Below are 17,973 nucleotides of genomic sequence, written 5' to 3'. Positions count from 1 at the left end.
CTCCAGTGTCTGGTGGTACATCTCCAGTATCTAATGCTACCTCTCCAGTGTCTGGTGGTACATCTCCAGTGTCTGGTGGTACATCTCCAGTGTCTGGTGGTACATCTCCAGTATCTAATGCTACCGCTCCAGTGTCTGGTGGTACATCTCCAGTGTCTGGTGGTACATCTCCATTATCTAATGCTACCTCTCCAGTGTCTGGTGGTACATCTCCATTATCTAATGCTACCTCTCCAGTGTCTGGTGGTACATCTCCAGTGTCTGGTGGTACAGCTCCATTATCTAATGCTACCTCTCCAGTGTCTGGTGATACATCTGCAGTGTCTGGTGGTACATCTCCAGTATCTAATGCTACCTCTCCAGTGTCTGGTGGTACATCTCCAGTATCTAATGCTACCTCTCCAGTGTCTGGTGATACATCTGCAGTGTCTGGTGGTACATCTCCAGTGTATGATGCTACAGTACTTCTCCAGTGTCTACACTGGGTTTCTCTTACACTCTGGCTTGCTCAGTGACAATAATTACATGGTACAGTATATTCTCTAAAGATGATTATGATAAATATTATTATTGTTCCTTCTTATGTTTCAGGTAAAAACCAAGTCATAGTGGTAATTGATGACCTGGAAGACAGCAGCGATGATACAAAGCGAAGGATTCTGGAACAGCAGCCAAGTCTGAGGGATCTGACCCGAGATATCTCACTATTCACCGTACAAGATAAGGTGGATCCTGAAGTACTGAGACTTAAAGTGCAAATCATAATAGAATGGATTTCTTATGGTAAGTGAGATAATATAGAGCCTCATTCACATGCCCTCGCATTACCGAAACTGCAGTGATCTGCTTTAGTGATGGAACTGCGTGGCAATGCAAGTGTAGCAGCCATCCACAAGTGAAAAAAGATGTCCACTGAAGCCATCGCAACCTGCTCAGCAGCTGCGTACTCCATCGCAACCACAAAGCATATGCGAGAAGCACAGACTCCTTGAGTGCCTCCATGACTGCGCAGAATAGCCGCGGGAGCAGCAACGTTGGTGCCATATACTGTGTGTACCAGATTGCAGTTGAACACCAAGACACTCCCTGAGAACCGTAACAACACGCCTGCGTTTTTACAGCCACTCCCCTTTACCTCCCCCAAACGGCCTCTACGACTTATTCCCCACTGCGAGCATCATCGCTCAATTGTGACACCATAGAAGTTGCCACATCTGTGTCGGTTTCTTATGGTAATCTGCTCTTTATTTCTTTGCTGTATAATTCTTGTAACTAGTTGGAGACAGAGAAAGACATTACGTCTGGTGACGTCTGTGGCAGCTGCTGTGTATCTTGTGTCACGCTGTAGCTGAGTAACAGCACCTTCTGTGTAAGGACTGGAAACTTTCTATCATTGAAAAAACACTGACCCAACAGCATACCTCCCAACATCTAACTTGTAGAATGAGGGCCCCTTATGCGCGGCGAAGCCACACCCATCCAAAAGGGGGTGTGGCTTTGCATCAGTGCCGCACCGCTTTCCACGCCTTCCATTTTCGTCACTGAGCGGGCATGCCCAGCGCTCTGTCAGCTGCTGGCATGCCCCTTCTTCCTCTGCCTTCTGTGAATAGATGCTGTGTGCAGTCTCCCAACTGTCCCCTCCTTCTGCGGGATACTGCTGCCCGTGGGTGGGACAGCCCCAGAAAAACAGGAATGTCCCGCGAAAATCGGGACAGTTGGGAGGTACAAACTATCAGGTAAAGGAGCCGATGCACAACGGTACAATCAGAGACCGCTAGATGATTATACTGATGGCCATACTCAGTATTCAGGCAGGTTTCATACCAAAGCCTCCACGTGTCTCCATTTCTGGCCACAGTACTTACAAAGACCATCAATATTAAATACAAAACACTTGTGAAATGCCGCAAGTCTCACATGAAACTCCAGGTTCTAGGTATTGTGACATCATGATCTGTATTATACATGTAGTATGACTTCCTAGGTCCGCTCATGAGTTGTGCATGTAGCTCTCCCATGAGGTCTGTAGGTTCACACAAGTGGGCGGGACTAATGACGTGATCCACAAAGTGTTAATGCTGTTCCATACTATGACTATTGAGAACTGACCGTTAATATAACGTGTAATTTTTGTGTCATTACAGATACGGAGTCAGTCGCTATTTCTGTGAGTACCGGCCTGACAAATGTTCAGTAGCAATTATCTGTAAGAACCAACATACACAGTATCACAGTGTCATCATATAATGCCATTACATGAAGAGACACTTTATCCTTTAACATAGAAACATAACGCTTTATTACAAAATAGGATAAGACTACTTAAACTTGGTTTTGGTTTACAGTAAATGTAATTTCTATACTTTATATAACTTTCTTTACATTGGCAAATATAAAGCATTTTATTTACTTTCCCTGACGCTCTGTTACAGTACAGTGATCCCATTACAGACAGCTGCCGCTCTGTTACAGTACAGGGATCCCATTACAGACAGCTGCCGCTCTGTTACAGTACAGTGATCCCATTACAGACAGCTGCCGCTCTGTTACAGTACAGAGGTACCATTACAGACAGCTGCCTCTCTGTTACAGTACAGTAACCCCATTACAGACAGCTGCCGCTCTGTTACAGTACAGGGATCCCATTACAGACAGCTGCCGCTCTGTTGCAGTACAGTGATCCCATTATAGACAGCTGCCGCTCTGTTACAGTACAGTGATCCCATTACAGACAGCTGCCGCTCTGTTACAGTACAGGGATCCCATTACAGACAGCTGCCACTCTGTTACAGTACAGTAACCCCATTACAGACAGCTGCCGCTCTGTTACAGTACAGTGATCCCATTACAGACAGCTGCCGCTCTGTTACAGTACAGTGATCCCATTACAGACAGCTGCCGCTCTGTTACAGTGATCCCATTACAGACAGCTGCAGCCATGTTACAGTACAGTGATCCCATTACAGACAGCTGCCGCTCTGTTACAGTACAGTGATCCCATTACAGACAGCTGCCGCTCTGTTACAGTACAGTGATCCCATTACAGACAGCTGCCGCTCTATTACAGTACAGTGATCCCATTACAGACAGCTGCCGCTCTGTTACAGTACAGTGATCCCATTACATACAGCTGCTGCTCTGTTACAGTACAGCGATCCAATTACAGACAGCTGCCGGTATGTTACAGTACAGTGATCCCATTACATACAGCTGCCGCTATGTTACAGTACAGTGATCCCATTACATACAGCTGCCGCTCTGTTACAGTACAGTGATCCCATTACAGACAGCTGCCGCTCTGTTACAGTACAGGGATCCCATTACAGACAGCTGCCGCTCTGTTACAGTACAGTGATCCCATTACAGACAGCTGCCGCTCTGTTACAGTACAGTGATCCCATTACAGACAGCTGCCGCTCTGCTACAGTACAGTGATCCCATTACAGACAGCTGCCGCTCTGTTACAGTACAGTGATCCCATTACAGACAGCTGCCGCTCTGTTACAGTACAGTGATCCCATTACAGACAGCTGCCGCTCTGTTACAGTACAGGGATCCCATTACAGACAGCTGCCGCTCTGTTACAGTACAGTGATCCCATTACAGACAGCTGCCGCTCTGCTACAGTACAGTGATCCCATTACAGACAGCTGCCGCTATGTTACAGTACAGCGGTACCATTACAGACAGCTGCCGCTCTGTTACAGTACAGGGATCCCATTACAGACAGCTGCCGCTCTGTTACAGTACAGTGATCCCATTACATACAGCTGCCGCTCTGTTATAGTACAGTGATCCCATTACAGACAGCTGCCGCTCTGTTACAGTACAGTGATCCCATTACAGACAGCTGCCGCTCTGTTACAGTACAGTGATACCATTATAGACAGCTGCCGCTCTGTTACAGTACAGTCACCACATTACAGACAGCTGCCGCTCTGTTACAGTACAGTGATCCCATTACAGACAGCTGCCCCTCTGTTACAGTACAGTGATCCCATTACAGACAGCTGCCGCTCTATTACAGTACAGTGATCCCATTACAGACAGCTGCAGCTCAGTTACAGTACAGCGATCCCATTACAGACAGCTGCTGCTCTGTTATAGTACAGTGATCCCATTACAGACAGCTGCCGCTCTGTTACAGTACAGTAATCCCATTACAGACAGCTGCCGCTATGTTACAGTACAGGGATCCCATTACAGACAACTGCCGCTCTGTTACAGTACAGGGATCCCATTACAGACAGCTGCAGCTCAGTTACAGTGCAGGGATCCCATTACAGACAGCTGCTGCTCTGTTACTGTACAGCGATCCCATTACAGACAGCTGCTGCTCTGTTACAGTACAGCGATCCCATTACAGACAGCTGCCGCTCTGTTACAGTGATCCCATTACAGACAGCTGCAGCCATGTTACAGTACAGTGATCCCATTACAGACAGCTGCCGCTCTGTTACAGTACAGTGATCCCATTACAGACAGCTGCCGCTCTGTTACAGTACAGTGATCCCATTACAGACAGCTGCCGCTCTATTACAGTACAGTGATCCCATTACAGACAGCTGCCGCTCTGTTACAGTACAGTGATCCCATTACATACAGCTGCTGCTCTGTTACAGTACAGCGATCCAATTACAGACAGCTGCCGGTATGTTACAGTACAGTGATCCCATTACAGACAGCTGCCGCTATGTTACAGTACAGTGATCCCATTACATACAGCTGCCGCTCTGTTACAGTACAGTGATCCCATTACAGACAGCTGCCGCTCTGTTACAGTACAGGGATCCCATTACAGACAGCTGCCGCTCTGTTACAGTACAGTGATCCCATTACAGACAGCTGCCGCTCTGTTACAGTACAGTGATCCCATTACAGACAGCTGCCGCTCTGCTACAGTACAGTGATCCCATTACAGACAGCTGCCGCTCTGTTACAGTACAGTGATCCCATTACAGACAGCTGCCGCTCTGTTACAGTACAGGGATCCCATTACAGACAGCTGCCGCTCTGTTACAGTACAGTGATCCCATTACAGACAGCTGCCGCTCTGTTACAGTACAGGGATCCCATTACAGACAGCTGCCGCTCTGTTACAGTACAGTGATCCCATTACAGACAGCTGCCGCTCTGCTACAGTACAGTGATCCCATTACAGACAGCTGCCGCTATGTTACAGTACAGCGGTACCATTACAGACAGCTGCCGCTCTGTTACAGTACAGGGATCCCATTACAGACAGCTGCCGCTCTGTTACAGTACAGTGATCCCATTACATACAGCTGCCGCTCTGTTATAGTACAGTGATCCCATTACAGACAGCTGCCGCTCTGTTACAGTACAGTGATCCCATTACAGACAGCTGCCGCTCTGTTACAGTACAGTGATACCATTATAGACAGCTGCCGCTCTGTTACAGTACAGTCACCACATTACAGACAGCTGCCGCTCTGTTACAGTACAGTGATCCCATTACAGACAGCTGCCCCTCTGTTACAGTACAGTGATCCCATTACAGACAGCTGCAGCTCAGTTACAGTACAGCGATCCCATTACAGACAGCTGCAGCTCAGTTACAGTGCAGGGATCCCATTACAGACAGCTGCTGCTCTGTTACAGTACAGCGATCCCATTACAGACAGCTGCCGCTCTGTTACAGTACAGCGATCCCATTACAGACAGCTGCCGCTCTGTTACAGTACAGTCACCCCATTACAGACAGCTGCCGCTCTGTTACAGTACAGTGATCCCATTACAGACAGCTGCCGCTCTGTTACAGTACAGTGATCCTATTACAGACAGCTGCCGCTCTGTTACAGTACAGTGATCCCATTACAGACAGCTGCCGCTCTGTTACAGTACAGTGATCCCATTACAGACAGCTGCCGCTATGTTACAGTACAGTCACCCCATTACAGACAGCTGCCGCTCTGTTACAGTACAGTGACCCCATTACAGACAGCTGCCGCTCTGTTACAGTACAGTCACCCCATTACAGACAGCTGCCGCTCTGTTACAGTACAGTCACCCCATTACAGACAGCTGCCGCTCTGTTACAGTACAGTCACCCCATTACAGACAGCTGCCGCTCTGTTACAGTACAGTCACCCCATTACAGACAGCTGCCGCTCTGTTACAGTACAGTGATCCCATTACAGACAGCTGCCGCTATGTTACAGTACAGTCACCCCATTACAGACAGCTGCCGCTCTGTTACAGTACAGTCACCCCATTACAGACAGCTGCCGCTCTGTTACAGTACAGTGATCCCATTACAGACAGCTGCCGCTCTGTTACAGTACAGTGATCCCATTACAGACAGCTGCCGCTCTGTTACAGTACAGTGACCCCATTACAGACAGCTGCCGCTCTGTTACAGTACAGTGACCCCATTACAGACAGCTGCCGCTCTGTTACAGTACAGTCACCCCATTACAGACAGCTGCCGCTCTGTTACAGTACAGTCACCCCATTACAGACAGCTGCCGCTCTTGTTACAGTACAGTCACCCCATTACAGACAGCTGCCGCTCTGTTACAGTACAGTCACCCCATTACAGACAGCTGCCGCTCTGTTACAGTACAGTCACCCCATTACAGACAGCTGCCGCTCTGTTACAGTACAGTCACCCCATTACAGACAGCTGCCGCTCTGTTACAGTACAGTCACCCCATTACAGACAGCTGCCGCTCTGTTACAGTACAGTGACCCCATTACAGACAGCTGCCGCTCTGTTACAGTACAGTCACCCCATTACAGACAGCTGCCGCTCTGTTACAGTACAGTGATCCCATTACAGACAGCTGCCGCTCTGTTACAGTACAGTCACCCCATTACAGACAGCTGCCGCTCTGTTACAGTACAGTCACCCCATTACAGACAGCTGCCGCTCTGTTACAGTACAGTCACCCCATTACAGACAGCTGCCGCTCTGTTACAGTACAGTCACCCCATTACAGACAGCTGCCGCTCTGTTACAGTACAGTCACCCCATTACAGACAGCTGCCGCTCTGTTACAGTACAGTCACCCCATTACAGACAGCTGCCGCTCTGTTACAGTACAGTCACCCCATTACAGACAGCTGCCGCTCTGTTACAGTACAGTGACCCCATTACAGACAGCTGCCGCTCTGTTACAGTACAGTCACCCCATTACAGACAGCTGCCGCTCTGTTACAGTACAGTCACCCCATTACAGACAGCTGCCGCTCTGTTACAGTACAGTCACCACATTACAGACAGCTGCCGCTCTGTTACAGTACAGTCACCCCATTACAGACAGCTGCCGCTCTGTTACAGTACAGTCACCCCATTACAGACAGCTGCCGCTCTGTTACAGTACAGTGACCCCATTACAGACAGCTGCCGCTCTGTTACAGTACAGTGACCCCATTACAGACAGCTGCCGCTCTGTTACAGTACAGTGACCCCATTACAGACAGCTGCCGCTCTGTTACAGTACAGTGACCCCATTACAGACAGCTGCCGCTCTGTTACAGTACAGTCACCCCATTACAGACAGCTGCCGCTCTGTTACAGTACAGTCACCCCATTACAGACAGCTGCCGCTCTGTTACAGTACAGTCACCCCATTACAGACAGCTGCCGCTCTGTTACAGTACAGTCACCCCATTACAGACAGCTGCCGCTCTGTTACAGTACAGTCACCCCATTACAGACAGCTGCCGCTCTGTTACAGTACAGTCACCCCATTACAGACAGCTGCCGCTCTGTTACAGTACAGTCACCCCATTACAGACAGCTGCCGCTCTGTTACAGTACAGTCACCCCATTACAGACAGCTGCCGCTCTGTTACAGTACAGTCACCCCATTACAGACAGCTGCCGCTCTGTTACAGTACAGTCACCCCATTACAGACAGCTGCCGCTCTGTTACAGTACAGTCACCACATTACAGACAGCTGCCGCTCTGTTACAGTACAGTCACCCCATTACAGACAGCTGCCGCTCTGTTACAGTACAGTCACCCCATTACAGACAGCTGCCGCTCTGTTACAGTACAGTGACCCCATTACAGACAGCTGCCGCTCTGTTACAGTACAGTGACCCCATTACAGACAGCTGCCGCTCTGTTACAGTACAGTGACCCCATTACAGACAGCTGCCGCTCTGTTACAGTACAGTCACCCCATTACAGACAGCTGCCGCTCTGTTACAGTACAGTCACCCCATTACAGACAGCTGCCGCTCTGTTACAGTACAGTGACCCCATTACAGACAGCTGCCGCTCTGTTACAGTACAGTCACCCCATTACAGACAGCTGCCGCTCTGTTACAGTACAGTCACCACATTACAGACAGCTGCCGCTCTGTTACAGTACAGTCACCCCATTACAGACAGCTGCCGCTCTGTTACAGTACAGTCACCCCATTACAGACAGCTGCCGCTCTGTTACAGTACAGTCACCCCATTACAGACAGCTGCTGCTCTGTTACAGTACAGTCACCCCATTACAGACAGCTGCCGCTCTGTTACAGTACAGTGATCCCATTACAGACAGCTGCCGCTCTGTTACAGTACAGTGATCCCATTACAGACAGCTGCCGCTCTGTTACAGTACAGTGATCCCATTACAGACAGCTGCCGCTCTGTTACAGTACAGTCACCCCATTACAGACAGCTGCCGCTCTGTTACAGTACAGTCACCCCATTACAGACAGCTGCCGCTCTGTTACAGTACAGTCACCCCATTACAGACAGCTGCCGCTCTGTTACAGTACAGTCACCCCATTACAGACAGTTGCCGCTCTGTTACAGTACAGTCACCCCATTACAGACAGCTGCCGCTCTGTTACAGTACAGTCACCCCATTACAGACAGCTGCCGCTCTGTTACAGTACAGTCACCCCATTACAGACAGCTGCCGCTCTGTTACAGTACAGTCACCCCATTACAGACAGCTGCCGCTCTGTTACAGTACAGTCACCCCATTACAAACACCTGCTGCTCTGTTACAGTACAGTCACCCTTTTACAGACAGCTGCCGCTCTGTTACAGTACAGTCACCCCATTACAGACAGCGGCCGCTCTGTTACAGTACAGTCACCCCATTACAGACAGCTGCCGCTCTGTTACAGTACAGTCACCCCATTACAGACAGCTGCCGCTCTGTTACAGTACAGTCACCCCATTACAGACAGCTGCCGCTCTGTTACAGTACAGTCACCCCATTACAGACAGCTGCCGCTCTGTTACAGTACAGTCACCCCATTACAGACAGCTGCCGCTCTGTTACAGTACAGTCACCCCATTACAGACAGCTGCCGCTCTGTTACAGTACAGTCACCCCATTACAGACAGCTGCCGCTCTGTTACAGTACAGTCACCCCATTACAGACAGCTGCCGCTCTGTTACAGTACAGTCACCCCATTACAGACAGCTGCCGCTCTGTTACAGTACAGTCACCCCATTACAGACAGCTGCCGCTCTGTTACAGTACAGTCACCCCATTACAGACAGCTGCCGCTCTGTTACAGTACAGTGACCCCATTACAGACAGCTGCCGCTCTGTTACAGTACCGTCACCCCATTACAGACAGCTGCCGCTCTGTTACAGTACAGTCACCCCATTACAGACAGCTGCCGCTCTGTTACAGTACAGTCACCCCATTACAGACAGCTGCCGCTCTTGTTACAGTACAGTCACCCCATTACAGACAGCTGCCGCTCTGTTACAGTACAGTCACCCCATTACAGACAGCTGCCGCTCTGTTACAGTACAGTCACCCCATTACAGACAGCTGCCGCTCTGTTACAGTACAGTCACCCCATTACAGACAGCTGCCGCTCTGTTACAGTACAGTCACCCCATTACAGACAGCTGCCGCTCTGTTACAGTACAGTGACCCCATTACAGACAGCTGCCGCTCTGTTACAGTACAGTCACCCCATTACAGACAGCTGCCGCTCTGTTACAGTACAGTGATCCCATTACAGACAGCTGCCGCTCTGTTACAGTACAGGGATCCCATTACAGACAGCTTCCGCTCTGTTACAGTACAGGGATCCCATTACAGACAGCTGCAGCTCAGTTACAGTGCAGGGATCCCATTACAGACAGCTGCTGCTCTGTTACAGTACAGCGATCCCATTACAGACAGCTGCCGCTCTGTTACAGTACAGCGATCCCATTACAGACAGCTGCCGCTCTGTTACAGTACAGTCACCCCATTACAGACAGCTGCCGCTCTGTTACAGTACAGTGATCCCATTACAGACAGCTGCCGCTCTGTTACAGTACAGTGATCCTATTACAGACAGCTGCCGCTCTGTTACAGTACAGTGATCCCATTACAGACAGCTGCCGCTCTGTTACAGTACAGTGATCCCATTACAGACAGCTGCCGCTATGTTACAGTACAGTCACCCCATTACAGACAGCTGCCGCTCTGTTACAGTACAGTGACCCCATTACAGACAGCTGCCGCTCTGTTACAGTACAGTCACCCCATTACAGACAGCTGCCGCTCTGTTACAGTACAGTCACCCCATTACAGACAGCTGCCGCTCTGTTACAGTACAGTCACCCCATTACAGACAGCTGCCGCTCTGTTACAGTACAGTCACCCCATTACAGACAGCTGCCGCTCTGTTACAGTACAGTGATCCCATTACAGACAGCTGCCGCTATGTTACAGTACAGTCACCCCATTACAGACAGCTGCCGCTCTGTTACAGTACAGTCACCCCATTACAGACAGCTGCCGCTCTGTTACAGTACAGTGATCCCATTACAGACAGCTGCCGCTCTGTTACAGTACAGTGATCCCATTACAGACAGCTGCCGCTCTGTTACAGTACAGTGATCCCATTACAGACAGCTGCCGCTCTGTTACAGTACAGTGATCCCATTACAGACAGCTGCCGCTCTGTTACAGTACAGTCACCCCATTACAGACAGCTGCCGCTCTGTTACAGTACAGTCACCCCATTACAGACAGCTGCCGCTCTGTTACAGTACAGTCACCCCATTACAGACAGCTGCCGCTCTGTTACAGTACAGTCACCCCATTACAGACAGCTGCCGCTCTGTTACAGTACAGTCACCCCATTACAGACAGTTGCCGCTCTGTTACAGTACAGTCACCCCATTACAGACAGCTGCCGCTCTGTTACAGTACAGTCACCCCATTACAGACAGCTGCCGCTCTGTTACAGTACAGTCACCCCATTACAGACAGCTGCCGCTCTGTTACAGTACAGTCACCCCATTACAGACAGCTGCCGCTCTGTTACAGTACAGTCACCCCATTACAGACAGCTGCCGCTCTGTTACAGTACAGTCACCCCATTACAGACAGCTGCCGCTCTGTTACAGTACAGTCACCCCATTACAGACAGCGGCCGCTCTGTTACAGTACAGTCACCCCATTACAGACAGCTGCCGCTCTGTTACAGTACAGTCACCCCATTACAGACAGCTGCCGCTCTGTTACAGTACAGTCACCCCATTACAGACAGCTGCCGCTCTGTTACAGTACAGTCACCCCATTACAGACAGCTGCCGCTCTGTTACAGTACAGTCACCCCATTACAGACAGCTGCCGCTCTGTTACAGTACAGTCACCCCATTACAGACAGCTGCCGCTCTGTTACAGTACAGTCACCCCATTACAGACAGCTGCCGCTCTGTTACAGTACAGTCACCCCATTACAGACAGCTGCCGCTCTGTTACAGTACAGTCACCCCATTACAGACAGCTGCCGCTCTGTTACAGTACAGTCACCCCATTACAGACAGCTGCCGCTCTGTTACAGTACAGTCACCCCATTACAGACAGCTGCCGCTCTGTTACAGTACAGTCACCCCATTACAGACAGCTGCCGCTCTTGTTACAGTACAGTCACCCCATTACAGACAGCTGCCGCTCTGTTACAGTACAGTCACCCCATTACAGACAGCTGCCGCTCTGTTACAGTACAGTCACCCCATTACAGACAGCTGCCGCTCTGTTACAGTACAGTCACCCCATTACAGACAGCTGCCGCTCTGTTACAGTACAGTCACCCCATTACAGACAGCTGCCGCTCTGTTACAGTACAGTGACCCCATTACAGACAGCTGCCGCTCTGTTACAGTACAGTCACCCCATTACAGACAGCTGCCGCTCTGTTACAGTACAGTGATCCCATTACAGACAGCTGTCGCTCTGTTACTGTACAGTGATCCCATTACAGACAGCTGCCGCTCTGTTACAGTACAGTCACCCCATTACAGACAGCTGCCGCTCTGTTACAGTACAGTCACCCCATTACAGACAGCTGCCGCTCTGTTACAGTACAGTCACCCCATTACAGACAGCTGCCGCTCTGTTACAGTACAGTCACCCCATTACAGACAGCTGCCGCTCTGTTACAGTACAGTCACCCCATTACAGACAGCTGCCGCTCTGTTACAGTACAGTCACCCCATTACAGACAGCTGCCGCTCTGTTACAGTACAGTCACCCCATTACAGACAGCTGCCGCTCTGTTACAGTACAGTCACCCCATTACAGACAGCTGCCGCTCTGTTACAGTACAGTCACCACATTACAGACAGCTGCCGCTCTGTTACAGTACAGTCACCCCATTACAGACAGCTGCCGCTCTGTTACAGTACAGTCACCCCATTACAGACAGCTGCCGCTCTGTTACAGTACAGTCACCCCATTACAGACAGCTGCCGCTCTGTTACAGTACAGTCACCCCATTACAGACAGCTGCCGCTCTGTTACAGTACAGTGACCCCATTACAGACAGCTGCCGCTCTGTTACAGTACAGTGACCCCATTACAGACAGCTGCCGCTCTGTTACAGTACAGTCACCCCATTACAGACAGCTGCCGCTCTGTTACATTACAGTCACCCCATTACAGACAGCTGCCGCTCTGTTACAGTACAGTCACCCCATTACAGACAGCTGCCGCTCTGTTACAGTACAGTCACCCCATTACAGACAGCTGCCGCTCTGTTACAGTACAGTCACCCCATTACAGACAGCTGCCGCTCTGTTACAGTACAGTCACCCCATTACAGACAGCGGCCGCTCTGTTACAGTACAGTCACCCCATTACAGACAGCTGCCGCTCTGTTACAGTACAGTCACCCCATTACAGACAGCTGCCGCTCTGTTACAGTACAGTCACCCCATTACAGACAGCTGCCGCTCTGTTACAGTACAGTCACCCCATTACAGACAGCTACCGCTCTGTTACAGTACAGTCACCCCATTACAGACAGCTGCCGCTCTGTTACAGTACAGTCACCCCATTACAGACAGCTGCCGCTCTGTTACAGTACAGTCACCCCATTACAGACAGCTGCCGCTCTGTTACAGTACAGTCACCCCATTACAGACAGCTGCCGCTCTGTTACAGTACAGTCACCCCATTACAGACAGCTGCCGCTCTGTTACAGTACAGTGACCCCATTACAGACAGCTGCCGCTCTGTTACAGTACAGTCACCCCATTACAGACAGCTGCTTCTCTGTTACAGTACAGTGATCCCATTACAGACAGCTGCCGCTATGTTACAGTACAGTGATCCCATTACAGACAGCTGCCGCTCTGTTACAGTACAGTGATCCTATTACAGAGAGCTGCCGCTCTGTTACAGTACAGTCACCCCATTACAGACAGCTGCCGCTCTGTTACAGTACAGTCACCCCATTACAGACAGCTGCCGCTCTGTTACAGTACAGTCACCCCATTACAGACAGCTGCCGCTCTGTTACAGTACAGTCACCCCATTACAGACAGCTGCCGCTCTGTTACAGTACAGTCACCCCATTACAGACAGCGGCCGCTCTGTTACAGTACAGTCACCCCATTACAGACAGCTGCCGCTCTGTTACAGTACAGTCACCCCATTACAGACAGCTGCCGCTCTGTTACAGTACAGTCACCCCATTACAGACAGCTGCCGCTCTGTTACAGTACAGTCACCCCATTACAGACAGCTACCGCTCTGTTACAGTACAGTCACCCCATTACAGACAGCTGCCGCTCTGTTACAGTACAGTCACCCCATTACAGACAGCTGCCGCTCTGTTACAGTACAGTCACCCCATTACAGACAGCTGCCGCTCTGTTACAGTACAGTCACCCCATTACAGACAGCTGCCGCTCTGTTACAGTACAGTCACCCCATTACAGACAGCTGCCGCTCTGTTACAGTACAGTGACCCCATTACAGACAGCTGCCGCTCTGTTACAGTACAGTCACCCCATTACAGACAGCTGCTTCTCTGTTACAGTACAGTGATCCCATTACAGACAGCTGCCGCTATGTTACAGTACAGTGATCCCATTACAGACAGCTGCCGCTCTGTTACAGTACAGTGATCCTATTACAGAGAGCTGCCGCTCTGTTACAGTACAGTGATCCCATTACAGACAGCTGCCGCTCTGTTACAGTACAGTGATCCCATTACAGACAGCTGCCGCTATGTTACAGTACAGTGATCCCATTACAGACAGCTGCCGCTCTGTTACAGTACAGTGATACCATTACAGACAGCTGCCGCTCTGTTACAGTACAGTGATACCATTACAGACAGCTGCCGCTCTGTTACAGTACAGTGATCCCATTACAGACAGCTGCCGCTATGTTACAGTACAGTGATCCCATTACAGACAGCTGCCGCTCTGTTACAGTACAGTGATCCCATTACAGACAGCTGCCGCTCTGTTACAGTACAGTGATCCCATTACAGACAGCTGCCGCTCTGTTACAGTACAGTGATCCCATTACAGACAGCTGCCGCTCTGTTACAGTTCAGTGATCCCATTACATACAGCTGCCGCTCTGTTACAGTACAGTGACCCCATTACAGACAGCTGCTTCTCTGTTACAGTACAGTGATCCCATTACAGACAGCTGCCGCTATGTTACAGTACAGTGATCCCATTACAGACAGCTGCCGCTCTGTTACAGTACAGTGATCCCATTACAGACAGCTGCCGCTCTGTTACAGTACAGTGATCCCATTACAGACAGCTGCCGCTCTGTTACAGTACAGTGATCCCATTACAGACAGCTGCCGCTATGTTACAGTACAGTGATCCCATTACAGACAGCTGCTGCTCTGTTACAGTACAGTCACCCCATTACAGACAGCTGCCGCTCTGTTACTGTACAGTGATCCCATTACAGACAGCTGCCACTCTGTTACAGTACAGTGATCCCATTTCAGACAGCTGCCGCTATGTTACAGTACAGTGATCCCATTACAGACAGCTGCCGCTCTGTTACAGTACAGTGATCCCATTACAGACAGCTGCTGCTCTGTTACAGTACAGTGATACCATTACAGACAGCTGCCGCTCTGTTACTGTACAGTGATCCCATTACAGACAGCTGCCGCTCTGTTACAGTATAGTGATCCTATTACAGACAGCTGCCACTCTGTTACAGTACAGTGATCCCATTTCAGACAGCTGCCGCTATGTTACAGTACAGTGATCCCATTACAGACAGCTGCCGCTCTGTTACAGTACAGTGATCCCATTACAGATAGCTGCCGCTCTGTTACAGTACATTGATCCCATTACAGACAGCTGCCGCTCTGTTACAGTACAGTGATCCCATTACAGACAGCTGCTTCTCTGTTACAGTACAGTGATCCCATTACAGACCGCTGCCGCTATGTTACAGTACAGTGATCCCATTACAGACAGCTGCCGCTCTGTTACAGTACAGTGATCCCATTGCAGTACAGTGATCCCATTACATACAGCTGCTTCTCTGTTACAGTACAGTGACCCCATTACAGACAGCTGCCGCTATGTTACAGTACAGTGACCCCATTACAGACAGCTGCTTCTCTGTTACAGTACAGTGATCCCATTACAGACAGCTGCCGCTATGTTACAGTACAGTGATCCCATTACAGACAGCTGCCGCTCTGTTACAGTACAGTGATCCTATTACAGAGAGCTGCCGCTCTGTTACAGTACAGTGATCCCATTACAGACAGCTGCCGCTCTGTTACAGTACAGTGATCCCATTACAGACAGCTGCCGCTATGTTACAGTACAGTGATCCCATTACAGACAGCTGCCGCTCTGTTACAGTACAGTGATACCATTACAGACAGCTGCCGCTCTGTTACAGTACAGTGATCCCATTACAGACAGCTGCCGCTATGTTACAGTACAGTGATCCCATTACAGACAGCTGCCGCTCTGTTACAGTACAGTGATCCCATTACAGACAGCTGCCGCTCTGTTACAGTACAGTGATCCCATTACAGACAGCTGCCGCTCTGTTACAGTACAGTGATCCCATTACAGACAGCTGCCGCTCTGTTACAGTACAGTGATCCCATTACATACAGCTGCCGCTCTGTTACAGTACAGTGACCCCATTACAGACAGCTGCTTCTCTGTTACAGTACAGTGATCCCATTACAGGCAGCTGCCGCTATGTTACAGTACAGTGATCCCATTACAGACAGCTGCCGCTCTGTTACAGTACAGTGATCCCATTACAGACAGCTGCCGCTCTGTTACAGTACAGTGATCCCATTACAGACAGCTGCCGCTCTGTTACAGTACAGTGATCCCATTACAGACAGCTGCCGCTATGTTACAGTACAGTGATCCCATCACAGACAGCTGCTGCTCTGTTACAGTACAGTGATACCATTACAGACAGCTGCCGCTCTGTTACTGTACAGTGATCCCATTACAGACAGCTGCCGCTCTGTTACAGTATAGTGATCCTATTACAGACAGCTGCCACTCTGTTACAGTACAGTGATCCCATTTCAGACAGCTGCCGCTATGTTACAGTACAGTGATCCCATTACAGACAGCTGCCGCTCTGTTACAGTACAGTGATCCCATTACAGATAGCTGCCGCTCTGTTACAGTACAGTGATCCCATTACAGACAGCTGCCGCTCTGTTACAGTACAGTGATCCCATTACAGACAGCTGCTTCTCTGTTACAGTACAGTGATCCCATTACAGACCGCTGCCGCTATGTTACAGTACAGTGATCCCATTACAGACAGCTGCCGCTCTGTTACAGTACAGTGATCCCATTGCAGTACAGTGATCCCATTACATACAGCTGCTTCTCTGTTACAGTACAGTGACCCCATTACAGACAGCTGCCGCTATGTTACAGTACAGTGACCCCATTACAGACAGCTGCTTCTCTGTTACAGTACAGTGATCCCATTACAGACAGCTGCCGCTATGTTACAGTACAGTGATCCCATTACAGACAGCTGCCGCTCTGTTACAGTACAGTGATCCTATTACAGACAGCTGCCGCTCTGTTACAGTACAGTGATCCCATTACAGACAGCTGCCGCTCTGTTACAGTACAGTGATCCCATTACAGACAGCTGCCGCTATGTTACAGTACAGTGATCCCATTACAGACAGCTGCCGCTCTGTTACAGTACAGTGATACCATTACAGACAGCTGCCGCTCTGTTACAGTACAGTGATACCATTACAGACAGCTGCCGCTCTGTTACAGTACAGTGATCCCATTACAGACAGCTGCCGCTATGTTACAGTACAGTGATCCCATTACAGACAGCTGCCGCTCTGTTACAGTACAGTGATCCCATTACAGACAGCTGCCGCTCTGTTACAGTACAGTGATCCCATTACAGACAGCTGCCGCTCTGTTACAGTACAGTGATCCCATTACAGACAGCTGCCGCTCTGTTACAGTACAGTGATCCCATTACATACAGCTGCCGCTCTGTTACAGTACAGTGATCCCATTACAGACAGCTGCCGCTCTGTTACAGTACAGTGATCCCATTACAGACAGCTGCCACTCTGTTACAGTACAGTGATCCCATTACAGACAGCTGCCGCTCTGTTACAGTACAGGTATCCCATTACAGACAGCTGCCGCTCTGTTACAGTACAGTGATCCCATTACAGACAGCTGCCGCTATGTTACAGTACAGTGATCCCATTACAGACAGCTGCTGC

At 49.9% G+C, this 17,973-nt stretch overlaps 1 protein-coding gene across 2 annotated transcripts in view; it reads left to right on the top strand.

Moving 5' to 3' along the window:
• The window catches only part of LOC134945656 (uncharacterized), an 80,572-nt gene that overhangs the window by 30,370 nt on the left and 32,229 nt on the right, over window positions 1–17,973 (top strand). For both annotated transcript variants that reach the window (XM_063935095.1, XM_063935094.1), the window contains exons 3-4: window positions 592–783; window positions 2,145–2,167. In XM_063935095.1, coding sequence (XP_063791165.1) covers window positions 592–783; window positions 2,145–2,167 — 215 coding nt within the window. The remainder of the gene's footprint in view (window positions 1–591; window positions 784–2,144; window positions 2,168–17,973) is intronic.

Source organism: Pseudophryne corroboree, chromosome 7, assembly GCF_028390025.1.
Source record: "Pseudophryne corroboree isolate aPseCor3 chromosome 7, aPseCor3.hap2, whole genome shotgun sequence".
Lineage (NCBI taxonomy): Eukaryota > Metazoa > Chordata > Amphibia > Anura > Myobatrachidae > Pseudophryne > Pseudophryne corroboree.
This window is presented reverse-complemented; position numbering and strand designations above follow the sequence as displayed.